Source organism: Heliangelus exortis, chromosome 20, assembly GCF_036169615.1.
Source record: "Heliangelus exortis chromosome 20, bHelExo1.hap1, whole genome shotgun sequence".
Lineage (NCBI taxonomy): Eukaryota > Metazoa > Chordata > Aves > Apodiformes > Trochilidae > Heliangelus > Heliangelus exortis.
In genome coordinates, this window is record NC_092441.1 from 731,386 (window position 1) to 745,903 (window position 14,518).

The following is a 14,518-nucleotide window of genomic DNA, read 5'->3' on the forward strand; positions in this document are numbered from 1 at the left end:
CTCACACAGCCCCAGTGACACGTCAAGTTGATTAAAACCCTCTTAAAGTTCTGCACAGCTAACAGGCAAACTGTTGATTTTAATCACAGTTCACCTCTTTCCACTTGCTCTCCATGCCCATCCAACCAGATTTTGGGGTGGCCATGCAGCAGGTGACAATCACAGGCACTAAAGATATCACAAAGGTTTCTATCAAGTTTGTAGCATCAACTACAACAAGCGATGAACCAAGCTGCCAGGACTGACCTTGCTCACACTAACAGGTTTACTCAAATATTTGGATGGAGCCATCTTTCTGGTGGGAGCTCCCAGAAGCCATTACCACAGCCACATGAGCACAGTGGGCAGCAGCTCTGAGTTACACCAGACCAAAACCAACATCTGCCACAATGCTGCCCACAACTGAGATGGTTCCACAGCCTCCACAACTGTCCCAGCTGAGAAAATGGTACCCATTCACTCAGTGGTTGCTTTTCCTCTGATTTGGCCCAAACTGCCTCAAAAAAGCACTCTGGCTCTAGCATGAGAACATCTATAGCATGAGAACTTGGGCTGAAAGAGCTAATGCAGAGATTCCCATTGAGATCAAGCCCCAGAAGGTGATACCTGGTCGGGTGCTGCTCCACTGCTCTGCAGATGTCATGTAACCCTCAGGATTTACAAATAAACAGTAGCCAAGCTGTCTTTGGGGATCTATTCAAATAAAATGAAGACTAAGTGGCCCAAAAAGTGGGCAGAATGGGACAGAGGGGTTTATTTTTTCTCTGGGAACAGCACAGCCACAAAGCCTGGACAGACACACTCTGTGCCACAGTAGGAACCAGGGGCTGAGCAGGGGGCAACCCACCCGTGGCTGCAGGTAGCTCCAGTGTCACCACAAGGTCCCCCTTACCCAAATCAGTGAATGATGCTTCTCACCAGCTAGAGGCTCTTGTCCAGACACATAAATGCACCATCAATGACAATATTTCAACTAAGATCTTTCCTGGAAGAGAAACCGACTTCAAGAAAGGCCCGAGTCAAGAAAGGCTGGCAAGAAACCTTTTTTGGCAAGTGGGCCAGTTTGACAAGCACAAGATTCAGAGTCTGTGAGCACTTGACTCTGCTTGAGAACATCCTGGGGGACCCTGTGGGGAGCAGGGACTGAGCACAGCATCTCAGCCACATGCTGCCAGGCTCCATGGGCACACTGTTAGGTTGCCACCTTCCTGTGAACCATTTGGTAAAAAATTAACCCTGCACTGTATTTTCTGTGGACTTCACCAAGTGTTAATCTAGTTCAGAAATTAGTCTGCAGGCTTTTTTTTTTTTTCCCTTTTTGGGGAATTTGGATCTTTCTTCTTGGAGAAGTTTAACCTCTCATCTTTACTATCTTGTCCCCATTGCTGGGGCTAGCATCACTGGGGAGGCAGCTGCAGGCTGCATCCACCCATCCATCTCAGCCACCTTCCTAGCCTGTGCTCCCCGGAGCTTCCTAAGTTGCCCACCACAGACCTCATGCAGTCCCTTTTTCTTGGGAGATGCCCAGCCCAGCCCTGGAATCTCAGGGAAACACTGAACCACCAGCTCCTTGCAGCACCTGGGTACCACCAGGAGAGAACTATACTCAACAGAGCTGATTTTAACCTGCCCGCACAGGGCTGCTCTCTGCACCCTCCGCAGGCAGTAACAAATGCACTCTGAATCCTGGTAGTTTTTGTAAAGGTTTATAGTCCTTTGCAATGATTGCATGATACATTTCTTCCCCCGTGACACAGCCCTCGGAGCAGGCAGCGCTGCTCCACCTCCCAGCAGCTGGGCTTTGCAATCCGATCTACACTAGCTGCAGAACATCAAATGCACTTTCAACATCTCCATTTAATATTTACATTCAAGCAATTAATAAGTGGAAGCTTATAGTTTAGACATTTCTAATAGCAGCAATTTCTATAATAGCTTGTTTAGCTTTAGATAACGACTTTTTTTTTTCTTTTTTTTTTTTGCACATAGAAACACCACATGTGTACAGTATCAAAAAATATATACCAGGGATGGTCCTGCGGGTCGTAAGGAGGAAAAGGGGACGAGACTAACAAATGCTGAATGGTTAAAAAGGAGAACAGAAAATATTCGTTTGATATAGTTTATAAGGTGATCTAGGGACTCCATAAATCTAGGCTTTATATTTCATTATATAAATACCTACAAATAAATATATTAGCGTGGCCAGAGAGCAGCCAGCTTTCAGCTCAAACAATACATTTCAATAACACCACGTACAAACGGGAGCAAGAACCACTCAACAAGTTAGCACTGTTAAAATATAATACTATAACTCTGAGTAACTGACGGGCCCTGTCCTCGCCTGTCCCAGTGCTCGCAGGTCCTGACCGCGTGGCGGGAGCAGTGGTGAGGACAGCCCTGCCTGGCAGGGACGGCCACCATGCCCGGTGTCCCCTCGGTGGAGGTGGTGGGCTCGGCCACCGCGGCACAGGCAGGGGCACACGGGCTCTGGGGAGGGGGCACCAGTACCTTAGAGGGAGGCCACGGGGGCCGGTGACCCCGGGACAGGCAGGCAGCTCCCACGGGGAGCAGCCACCCTCCCACCTCACACCGTCACGTACTCCTTGAAGGTCACGGTCAGGCAGTTTGCGGTCACATCTGTGATAATTATATTCCCAAAGAAGGGCTTGAATTCCTGCAGGGACTCTGCCTCCTCCTCATCCTCCTCCACGGCCTCCCGGGGCTGTGGAGGCTCAGGGGCCGGTTCCTCAGCCGGCGCCGGCGGCACCTCCGGCTTCACCTGTGCCAGGGCCAGCTCGCCCTCCGGCCGCGGTTTGACGCAGCGCAAGTCTATGGGCTCGTCCAGGTCCGAATCCAGCAGGATGACCTCCGGCTGGGCGGGGGCGGGCGGCTCCGGCCGCTCGGGGGCCGGGGGGCTGAGGCAGGTGGGGGCACTGATGCTGCGGGAGGTCAGGCGCTTCTTGCCCAGCTCCTGCTCCGCCTGCGGCTCCGACAGGCAGCGCTTCCGCGAGCTGGGGCTGGAGAGGTTCAGTCCCATGGAGGAAGGGCTGTGCTCGCAGACGGGACTCAGGGACCAGGGCACAAGGTCCTGCTTGGTGGTGAGCTGCAGGGGCTGCTCCACCGGAGGAAGGGGCAGCTCCTTGGCCAGGGGAGTCTTTCGGGGACCTTCCTCGAGCTCTGCAGCGGGCTGCTGGCAGTCACCCTCCCCTTTGTTCAGGGTGTTGCTGCCCACCACCCTCTCCTCCCCTGGCTTTCTCCAAGACTCCAATTTCTCCTCCCCACCCTTCTTAGGAGTCCTCTCCTCTGCAGCCCGTTTCCGAGTTGCCTCCCCAGATTTGATCTTCACGGCCTGCATCCCATTCTCCATGTACTTGCTCATGACAATCACGATGCGCCCGTTCTTATTTTTGTTCTTGACAATCTTCATCTTGCCCCCAAGGCCGTTGCTGGTCACCCTGTCCCGGGGGGGAGGCCCTGTGCCACTAGACAGGTTCTTCTCGGCGCCGTTCTTGCTCTCAGTAGTGAGATTCTTGACTGGGCCCAGTAGGTTTTTGGCTGAGCCATGAGCCCACTTGTCCGGGTGGGTGACCAGGGGGCTCTTGTTACTGTCCAAGCAGGCCTGGCTCTGTGGCTCCTTGCTGCTGGGCTGGTAATGGGGCTCGTACATCTTGGGGTCCGGCTGGTAGTGGTGGTGCTTCTTGCTATTCAACTGGTAGTAATACTTCCCTTTGCTGTGAGACTGGTGCTTCATGCTGCTCTCCTTGCCATTGGGCTGGTATTGGTGGTGCTTCTTGCTGTTGAGTTCATACTGGTGCTGCTGGCTCTTGCCAGAGGAGCTGAGATCCAGCTTTGGCCTGGTGTCCACGGCAGGGTCCTGCAGCCCTGTGAGGATGTTTGAGCGGCGGGCAAAGGAGGGAAGCTGCAACACAAAGCCAGGGGCTGCGGTGAGCAGCAGCTGGAGGGGGAGGTGCCGGCACTCCGGCAGGTGCCAAGGGCTCTGGTGGGTGCACCCCCCACCCCTCCTGCAGCTCTCGTTACGGGACGCTGCTTCCCGGGGCGCTGTGTTCCTGAGCAGGCGGCCCCAGCCCACTCCAACTTACAGGCTGCGCATTGCTTCAGATTAATGAAGCAATGAAAAGAAGAAAAGCACCCTTCAATCAGCTGTCTGGGAACAGGGGCCAAGCAGCACCACTGCCGCCGAGCCTGCCAATGCCGCCCGGCCGGGGTGCAGCGGCTCTGCCCCCCAGCAAAGGGGGAAAGGGGGAAACGGGGGCTGGGGCTGCTGGATGAGCTCAGCGCTGAGGCCTGGGGGTCCCCGGGGCGTTGCGAAGCACCCGGGCTGCGCTCACGGCTCCTCAGCATGATGAAACCCGCTGAAAGCAGCTCCCGGGGGATGGGGCCGCGCCGCAAACAGGCAGCCCGGGAGCTGTGGGGCTGGGCCCCGCCGTGTATTTACCTGCACGACCAGCGGCTTTGGCTTGGGCCCCCTTTTGCGGTATCCCATCAGCTGCTCCTGACGCTCCCTGCGGGGACAGAGAGTCACGATGAAGCCAGAGCAGTGGCACACAGAACCCCGCCAGCCCCCTCTCCATGCACGGCATATCCTGTGGTGCCAAACACCCTGCGTGGCTGCAGCGGGGCGGGGGTGGCGGGAGGGGCACCAAGGCCCCGCAGGTGCGCAGCCGCAGGTCGGGGGTCCGGCAGGAGTTAGCGGGACGGGACAGCCGATCCGCTCCGGCAGCAGACGACTTCCCCGCTCCCATTCGCCCCCGGGCCACTTTGGCGAGGAGCTGAAGTTTACAGTTTGAGCGAAAATACTACAGGAAACAAATGCACGGAAAGAAAAAAAAAACAGAAAAAAAAACAGGGAGGAAAAAAAAAGCAAAAAAAAAAAAAAAAAAAAAGCCCGTCCAGGCGCTGCAGCAGCGGCGGCGGCACCGCCTCCTCCTCCACTCGCAGGCATCAAATCCCCGGGCAGCGGGAGCGTAAGGCGCGGCGTGGGGGGAACGCAGCAGGGGGACCTTGAACCGGAGGCGTCTCCCGACGGCCCCGCGCTGCCCGCCCCGCCGGGGCCGCGCCCCCCAACCCCGGCCCGGCCCGGCCCGCCCCCGCCGCGGCCCCCGGGTCCGTGACGCATCCGTAATCGCCGAAGCGGGCGCGGGTGCCCGCTGCCCCTCCCGCCTCCTTCTCCCCCGCCTTCCCAGCTCACCTGTTCTGGAAGGCGATGAGCAGCCGGGGGTCCAGGATGTTCTCCTCCGGCTCCCACGTGTTATATCTTGCGAGAGGAGGAGAGCGGCCGTCAGCCGCGGGGCCACGCCGGGAGGGGCTGGGGTCCCGGGCAGGGGCTCCCAGCCGCCGACGGCCGTTGCTGGCCCGGAACACCGGGTCGGACTGGGAGAGGGAGTGAGGGGCTCGGGTCCCGGGAAGGGGGATGGGCGGAGAAGGGGATGGGGGGTGCACGGGAACGGAACTGTTTATTTAGCGCAGTTATTATTCCAGAGGAATTCTAGGCATGTCATGATGAAATTTTCCAAATCCCCTTTCCCGGACCCAGGAAAGCGCCTGCGGCGCGGAGGAGGGACCCGGCCACCGAGTCCGGAACAGCGGCGCGGACCCCCTCCCCCGCGCCCCCCCGCCGGCACTGTCATGCAAACCCCAAATACTCCGCAGCCCGCAGCGGCCGCCCTTGCTCCGCGGCCGGTGCCTCCGCCTCCGCGGGCGGCTCTCGGGGGCCGCCCGCCCGCCCGCCGCGGGCTGCGGGGCAACGCGGGTTATTTTTGCGGTTATTCCCCCTCCCGCTCCCCCCCTCCCCCCCTCCTCCCCTTTCCCCCCCGCTCGGTTCTGCAATATGGAGCCCGACTCCCGAGGAGGGAAAGGGGGAAGGAGCCATTTTCTGGTGCACATCAGCCGCCGCCTGCCCGCCTCGCTCGGCTCTCGCCACCTCCTCCGCAGGGCCCCGCGGCCGGTTCTCGCTGCTCGCCGCCCTGGTCGGGGCCCTTCCTGAGGCACCGAGAGCGGCAGAGCCCGGCTGCCGGGCCGGGCCGACCCTGCCCCATCCCCGTTCCCATCCCCATCCCCGCTCGGTACTCACTTGGGCGACCATCCCCTCCATTTCACCAGGTACTCGACTCTGCCCTGCGGAGCGCGGGGAGGCAAAGACACGGCGTCAGCTGGACCCACCGCCCGCCCGGCCGCCCCTCGCCGCCCCCGCCCCTCCTCACCTTACGGATCCGCTTCTTCTCGATGCTCTCCACGGCGAAGACGTGCTCCCCCACCGCCGGCAGCTCCATGCTGCAGCCGGGAGGGGCCAAGCCGGGTGTCCGCGGCCGCCGCTGCAACCGAGCTGGGCTCCGGCAGCTCCCGCCGCCGACCCGACAGACACTGAGCCCCGGCCGCCGCGGCACCGCAACCCGTGCAAATCCCGGAGCGAGACGTCAGGGAGGCGGCGCCTCCCGGGCCCGGCTGCCCGTCAACGGCGGGGCCGGGGGATTGGCGCAGACCTGCCGGGGAGCGAGGCGGGGAGGGGGCGGGCGGGGGCCGGGCAGGAGCTGCGGGGAGAGGGGAGGGGGGGGGACACTGTCGCGGGCTTCACGGCCCCCGCCCCACGCGTGACTCAGCACGGGCCCCACGGGCCCCGCGACCGGCGGGGGGCGGCAGAGCCCGCGGGGCAGGTGCGCGTCCCGGGGGGGCCGTCCGGGGGATGCCCCGGGGGTGCTGGAGCAGGGGACGAATCCCCTGGGAGGGATTCACGCCGCGGGCTGCCCTGATCGTGGGGGGCGGCTGCACCCAACCCTCCCCGTACGGCCCAGGCCCGCCGCCTTCTCCTGTGGGGCCCGGGCCGCAGAGGGAGGCGGGTGCAGCCCCGGGTCCGTCCCAGAGGATCCCTGCGGCCGCAGGGAGCCCAGGCGGGGGGCACCGAATAGCAGAGCCTCCCCGCTGCAAGATGGCCGGAGGGCCCAAGGAGCGGGCCCGGGGCAGGTGGCGGCGAGGTTCCCCCACCCGGTGCCGGAAGCCGGGGACAGCTTCGAGCCCGGGGCGGGCGGCTCCGCGCCCGCGCTTTTCGTTTGAGCCGATTTAGGGGAGCACGATGAGGCCCTCGCGTGTCCGTGCGGCGGGTTGGGACACCTTCTCCCCCTGAGCGGTTCCCCCATCTGCTCCGAGAAATGTGGCGGTGCTGGAACAGGAGGCGACCTTCCCCCGGGCAGATGGAGAGGCGCCAGCGGTGCCCGCCGCCGGGCACAGGGAAAGGGGTCGGACACGCGTGGAGCTACTCCCGGGAAGGCGCTGCCCGCGGAGGAGGGCGCTGCGTGGAGCCCCCAGACCCTCCTGGTGGTCTCTGCTGCCGAGGCTGTCCCGAGCTCAGTTCCCAAAGCCCCCGAGGAAGAGGACGGGAGGAGCCACGGAGAATGACACCGGCGGGGGACGGACGTGGGTCTCAGCGCCCGATGCGGAACGAAGCAGTCCCGGGGCTGCAGCCCCCGCTCAGGTTTTACCGGCCCACGGACGGGGCGGCCGGTCCCCGCGGGACTCCGGTAACTTTCGCCGTGGTGCGGGAGTAGCGGAGTTGAGCCTAAGCAGCGGCAGGGCCCGGAGCGGCTCTCGCCGGGCAGCAGCACCCGGTGCCCCGAGGATGCTCCGCGACCTCCCCGGGGCCGGTGTCGCCCCAGCCCCCGACATCCCCGCGGGGTCCTCCGATTGCCGTCTCCCTGGGCAGGGTAGCAGTAGCCCGCGCCTTTGGGAACCCTTCCCGGGTCCGGCGGTGCGGGGGCACCGGAGAGGCTCCGATGAATGTCACCGCACTGGAGACCATAACAAAGACGCAGCCGTCGCGATCGTAGAGCCGAGCCAATAAAAACCAAACTGATATTACAATTTTGATTTCCCTGGAGGGCCGAGGGGGCTTAATGTAAGAATTATTATCCATTGTGAACAGCAGCCGAAAGAAAGCCCAGACTGGAAGATTTAAAATTTTTTCTTTTTTTTTTTTTTTTTTTTTTTTTTAAACTTAGCGGTTTTCTGAAGACACATACGTTCATTGAAATTTATGCCAGCAGAGTTTGTTAACCCTCCCCTTTGACATTTCAAGCTTCTCCTGTTGCCAGAGGAGACAAGCCGAGCACAAACCACTAATGCTTGCAATAAAACTAAATGCCCAGGGACAAGAGCGATTTGGTGCAGTTCTCTCCTATATCTGGGGGAGCTGCGAGTGTGCCCAGCCAGAGTCACAGCAGCTCCAGGCCCAGCCCAGCCCAGCAGGCTCAGCTTTCCTAGAACACAGCTTGGATGGGGCAGTAAGGAGGGCAAGGGGATGGGCTACGTATATATTAAAAAAAAGTGTATTTTTAAATACGTGACCTGATATCCTTGGCATCTATCTCTGTAGAACCTGCCTCAGGAGCAGTACAAGAGGCCATTGATTAAATATAATGTATATATATAAAAAAATGAAAGCAACACTGAAAACCAATATTAAAAGCATTTTAATAATCGCCCGACTTTTGGCTCCTGCAGCTCAACACCAGCTCCCATTCTGTAGGTTTCTGCAGGATGTTCATCTGCTTTCTGTTACCAGGCTGATTGCACATGATTCTCAGTAATGATTGTAATGGTGGTGATTTTCTCTCTCTTACCTTGCTCAGATAGCAGCAGTTCATGAACTGATACATCCTTCCCTTTGTCAGTTTGAAAGAGGACACCTTATTTGAACCACATAAAGTATCCTAAATAAGGAAAGCAGGAAGCGTTTCCAACTGCTGCCTCTTCATGACTAGTCAGGGCATATCACAAAGATGAGGAAAGAAAAAGGGTTTCCAACCAAAAGAAACAAGAGCCAACTACTGCCTTTTAAAGCCAAGACAGCAGTTGTTTAACACCCTGCATTTTGTTTGGGATTTGCCTCTTTCTAAGGCAGGTAACAGGGTGCAGATGCCTGTTCTGTGGCTGTTCTTCCCCTCCACCACACACCTGTGCACAAATCCACCTCCCTCTTCATCTGCAGAGCATCCTTATGGGCAAGCACTGCTCCTTTCAGTGGGACCCCATCCCTGGCCAAGGTGTGAGGGGCTCCAGCCACCCCCATGTGCCCAGGCAGTGGGGGCCTGATCCCAAGTGGGGGCTGCTGGGGTGCAGCTGTAAGACAAAACCTCTAACAGCCAGAGACAGATGGGCTTCCTGCAGGTGCTAGGAAGCATACCAAGGCTTTCCCCTCAGACACTTGCTGGCCATGTTCCCTTCAGAGCTAATGTCTGTCTAGGTTCATTTTTTTCATCATTATTTACAAAGTTCTTACCCTGGAGACAGAGCCAGCTCTGTGGCATTGGGGTGGATTCTGCCTCTCCAAAACACAAGGTGCTTTGCTTCCCCTCTCCTCTCACACCAGCAGCTCCTGCAGACCTGCTGTATGTTTGCTAGCAAGCAGCACTGATTGCACATGCCATAATTTCTGATGTTGCTCATTAGTCTGCATCATTATTAGCAATTCAAACCAGCAATTCTTTTTTTTCAGCTGTAATCCTCCAGTTCCACCATGAAGACTCCAAGGCTGCAGGTTGTGTGCTCAGCATTTCCTCCCCTTTGCCCAGGCAGGGCCAGCAATTCCTCATGGAACCCAAACAGGCCAGGAGCACACCAGGCTAAGCACCAAACAACAACAGAAGTTAATTCCTGAATAGCTACAGCGTCCCCTCCAAGGCCACTCTCACTCCAGGCATGGACTTTGCAACTCTCCTGCAGGAGTGTCCTTGGAGGGGGGGGGAGGGCACTGGCCCCATTCATTCCTACCTGGCCACCCGCAGCCTTGGCCACCTGGGCTTGTGGGTCTGCCCTTCTGCTTTTGTCAGCTCTGCCTTGCATTTGAAGTTGTGGCCACCCTGAAAACCGGGTTATAATATAGCCCTTGCTGAGGTCAATATCATGCCCGAGAAAGCCAAGAAAAGGATAAGTAGGTAGGCTTGGGGGGGGAGCAGGGGGGAGAAGAAGCCAACACAAAAACCAAAACCCACCCACCCAATCAATAGGATGCCATGAGGTAAGCTGCACACAATGGAACCCTGTTCCAGGTTGCCAAGGCAAATCTGTCAATAGAGTATTGAACAAGCAAATCTGACTTGCAATTATTGTCTCCTTCTGAGTGCAAGCTGCCCCTTTGCCTTGCAGTTCAAACCCAGCGTCAGTGCTGAGCTATCACTGACCAGGGCTGCTTCAAAATCGTGAGGGAAGAGTCAGCTCTGCTGGAAGCTGGGCTGGAATTCACTCCATCACATCCACTGAAAACCCCTGGATTGTCCCCAGCCCCCCTGCTCCTGCAGCTGAAGTGGCACATGCCCTGCCCCCAGTGTCACAGGATTCTGAAGCAGCAAAAACCCCCTTTGCAACAAACTGTTTTCTCTTCAGAGCTTTCGGGAAAACATCGTGGAGCACAGGAGAATAATTTCAGGCAGTGCTGCCGGAGGAAGACAGCACAGAGAGCACCCAGCATTCTGTGACGCTCAGGAAAGTGCTGGGAAGAGCCTGAGCTCAGGGCTGGGCTCTCAGCATGGAGTCAGCGTGGTGGCCTCAAAACCCAGCTCAGCAGCAGGGTCTGGAGCTGCCACCACCCACCCAGAGGCAGCAGCAGGAAAATCCAGAGGCGAAACCACCCAGAACTGGGTCATCACATGGACATTTAAATGGCTTCAGAAGCGCACGGCTGCAGTTGCTGCGGGTGCACACAGGGCCGCGTGCAGCAAATTCTCTTTTCTGGTGCTGCTTCCAGCACAAACCAGGAGAGGCTGCGTGCAAAATCACCACGAATGAGACACTTGTCAGGGGCACAGGGAACCCTTCCACAGCAGAGTAACAAAGCACAACGGAGCCTGCTGTGGTGTGGCTGTTGGAAGGGCTGAGATGTTGAGTGCCCGTGGCACCCTTACCTGCAGCAGTCACCCTGGGGACACGGCTGTGCTCCCCACACCCCGGGAAGGAGGGTGACAGCCCTGACCTGCAGAGCTAAGGGGATAGCAGCAGCAAACAGCAGATTCCCAGGAGACTCCATCCCTTGGAAATTTGAATGGGAATAACTCCGCTTCCCAGAGTCCTTTTCCACTCCTTCACCCCCAGCCTCAACCATGGGTGCCATGAGGGAGCCCATCTGCCTTTAATCTTCTTAGAGTCAGGCAAGCCTAGAGAAATTCAGAGGAAAAGAGGCACTGAAGTCCTTGTGTCCCACCTGTGACCTTCCTTGCATGGCACAGGGCTCAGCACCCACATGCTGGGGGTAAGGTCCCACATGCTGGGGGTAAGGTCCCACATGCCCCACACACCCCCAAGCAGTGCAGATTGCCTGGGACACTGGGCAGCATTCCCACCCTGGAGGGCATCCCCTTTCCCAGGAGGAGGGGGGAATCTGGGCCAGAGGGAGATAGGAATCCCTGTCCTAGGGAGCCTGGTGCACATCCTCTCCCTCATCCTGCCCTGCACCTTCCCTGCTGCCCCCCTTGGCTCCTCGGGCAGCCCTGGCTGTGCTCAGAGATCTCTTCCTCCTCTTATCACTTAAGCCGATGCTGTTCCTCAGCTAAGTGCAATTATGAGATTTTCTCCACCAGAAGTGGGGCTGTGCATATGGCCAGGCTGCAATCCACTGGTGGCAGCAGCGAGGAGCTGCTCAGCTGCCCAGAGAGTTGGGGAAGCATGGAGCTGTTTTGTGCAAGCTTTTCCAATCTTCTCCATCCACTGGAATCACAAAAACTTCCATTAAAAAACAAAAAACAAAAAAACCCCAGTGATAACATGCTGCAAGCCCCAGACAGCTCAACTTCCCAGCTGCTCCATAAAAATCAAACAAGAACCTACTGGAGTCAGATTTAATTTTGGACACAAAAACCCCAAGTAAAATATATTGAACAAAGGTTCCTCTGCAGAAAAAGCCACAGAGGGAACACTGGGGTCCCACATGTGGGATGGATCTGGCTGGCTCTGGCCCAGTCCTAACAGCCTGGAGGTGCCTCTGGGATTCCTCTCCTCTCTCCCATCCCCAGGTAGATGGGAGCTGCACTGGTGCCTGCCCTGCTGAGCACATGAGGAAGTCAGAGACTCCAGGACACCTTGCTGAGCAGAGCAGTTTGGAGTGGTGGTTGGGAAATGCCATCAGCAAAGGCACTGGGAAGGAGTTATACCCTGTGGCTTCCAGAGGGCTTTTCCAATAGAGAGCAATAAGTACCCTTTTGCTTTGGAGCCAGGCTTTTCACACCGAAGGAGCAAGGATGAAAGCCTCCAGGCAGACACTTCCCCCGTCCCAGTGAACAGAAGCCTGGCCTCTGATCACACTCGTTAATGAGCAAACCCTCCAAACTCCTCCTTATACAGTGAGCAAAAGCACACACCTCAGGGAGGGTCCTGATCCCTGCCTAGGAAGACAATTTAAAATTGTGACCATGCCAAGAGTCAGCAGCACAGGGTCCAGTGGCAGGATAAGGGGGGTTGATGCAGCCAGACTGCTGGACAGTTAACTGTGGCTTCAGAGGAGGTGTTTCATCCAGAGCTTTTTCAGTCCTAAACCCATCCTCCTGAGATAAACCACCACCCGCATCTCAGCAGCAATACACACTGCCAAGGCAGCAAAACCTGATTCCTCCACCTCATCTGGCCACAAAGCCAGCTTGGTTGCCCACACCCACGGGGATGCCAGTGCCTCTGCTCACCCCACGCTAGGCTGCTCCTCTGTCCCAGGTCCTCTTCCCTCTGGAGCAGGGATGGTCCCATTCCTGTTCCTCCCTATTGAGCCTTCAGGCACTGGGTGCTGTTCTTGCTCTTGGGCAGGTGCTGAATGAAGCTGCAGCAGAAGGGGCTTGTGCACAGAGTTCCTGGAGTGCAGCGAGCCCAGAGCACCCAGAGGTGCAGCCCAGCAACCCCAACCTAGAAACAAACTCACCCAGCTCTGACCCACAGCAGCAATTTCTCCTGAAAGGGATGAGTCTCCACAAGACCTTCCCTGGCTGCAGAGGAGAATGAGCTGCTTGTGCCAGGCTATTTAAGTGCCAAGATTGATTGGTCAATTGATGGATTGATTGATTTGCTAAGGTTACAGCTGAGGAGAGGGAATCTGCATGCTGGTGCTGCCAGGAGCTGCCTGGGAAGGGCAGGTTGACCGGGCCTGGAGAGCTCCCAGCAGACAGGGGAGGATGGAGAAAGGGGAGAGCTGTAGCCCACCCGTGCCAGGGCCATCTCCTCAGGCAGAGCAGCTGGACACCGTGTGGCACCCATCCAGACTGGTACCCTGGGGATGGGTCATTGCCCACAGGCCAGGGTGGGAGTTACTGGTTTGGGCTGGAACAGCATGGAGCTGCAGGAGGAGCCTTGTCAGCACATGTCCTGCCTGGAGATAAAGGAATGGCCCGGGGGGGGGGGGGGCTGGCACAGGACAGAGGCTGGCACAGGGCTGGGGATGGCAGCAAATTGCCCTGCCCTTCCCAAGCCTGGTGGAACTGAACCCTGGGCTGAGCTGCTGGGAGGGCTGCAGAGGTGGGGACTGACACCACACAGCCAGCCATGGGGACCTTGGGACTCTGTGGCTCTGAGTCACTGGGGGGATGTCCCTCAGGGCTGCAGTGTCCTGGCTGGTGGCAGTGTGAGCTGCAGCTCTCATGGAGACAACACACAGTACTGTGGCCGTGCAGGGGTTCGGGGCTGCAGCCTTGGGTCTGTCCTTGCAGAAATAGCCACGGGATCCTCGCTCCAGGCACGCGGTTCCCTGGGGAGTGAGCTGGGAGCTTCTGGGATGGATCCAGCAGGGAGGCTGTGCTGCCACATCCTGAGTGACTGGGAGCAAGGGGCCACAGCCCCTGCACATTGTCCCTCTGGCAGATCCATGGCTGGTGGCCACCGAATGTCACCTTCAACAGATGTGTCTTGGTTTCAGAATTTGGCTGCTGGCTCACGGCCGAGCAGGCAGGCTGGGGGAATCGTTGGTGCTGGGTGCAGGCGGGGGGAGGAAGCAGCTCTGTGGTCGGGCAGTTTCCATCCTCCCTGCACCTGAGGTGAGGCAGTAGCTCAGCTCCTTCCCTCCAGCTGCTGTCTGGGGGTGCTGACTGCTTTCCTTCCTTCCGCCCGCAGCTTGAGCCCGGCCCGTGGCTGAGCACAGGATGATTTCACCAACCTGGTGACTGCCATGACACTTTATCCTCTCAGCGGATTACACCAAGTATTTATGTTTTCAAAGGTTTTGGAAAGATTTACCGGGTGTGCTGTCCACCCCCTGCACACAGAAGGCTCAGCCCTGGGCCTGGGTGGGATTTGAATGGTGGATAAATTCCTGCAGCCAACAGAGATAATCACAGCCCACTGTTTGTGTGCTGAACAGGGAGAGCAGGCACTGGGCTTCGGCGGCTCCACCAGCTCAGGTTTTGGGGACTGGCAACAGGCATGCAGGGAGCTAGGGGAGCACTCCTGGGGAGACACAGACTGGTCATTGACTGGTTAGACTGGCTCCTCCAACCTCTGCCCCTCCTTGCACTGCCTGTGTTTGGTTACAGAGAGATGA

At 58.1% G+C, this 14,518-nt stretch overlaps 1 protein-coding gene across 1 annotated transcript; it reads right to left on the reverse strand.

Moving 5' to 3' along the window:
* Positions 1-1,690: 1,690 nt before the first annotated feature.
* Positions 1,691-6,471, reverse strand: CBX4 (chromobox 4). Its single transcript, XM_071764684.1, has 5 exons — positions 6,225-6,471; positions 6,095-6,138; positions 5,213-5,278; positions 4,460-4,526; positions 1,691-3,922 (listed from the first exon to the last, which is right to left on the reverse strand). Exons 1-5 carry the CDS (start codon positions 6,291-6,293, stop codon positions 2,588-2,590), a joined length of 1,581 nt encoding a protein of 526 aa, XP_071620785.1. The 5' UTR covers positions 6,294-6,471; the 3' UTR covers positions 1,691-2,587.
* Between the last annotated feature and the right edge of the window lie 8,047 nt (positions 6,472-14,518).

What these genes read in the sequence shown, in the direction of transcription:
- CBX4 (XM_071764684.1), bottom strand. Translation starts at nt 6,293, where the DNA reads ATGGAGCTGCCGGCGGTGGGGGAGCACGTCTTCGCCGTGGAGAGCATC. An exon ending in AGAAGAAGCGGATCCGTAAG is followed by an intron (nt 6,139 to 6,224) that starts GTGAGGAGGGGC and finishes CGCGCTCCGCAG; the next exon opens with GGCAGAGTCGAGTACCTGGT. An exon ending in CTCATCGCCTTCCAGAACAG is followed by an intron (nt 4,527 to 5,212) that starts GTGAGCTGGGAA and finishes CTGTCCCCGCAG; the next exon opens with GGAGCGTCAGGAGCAGCTGA.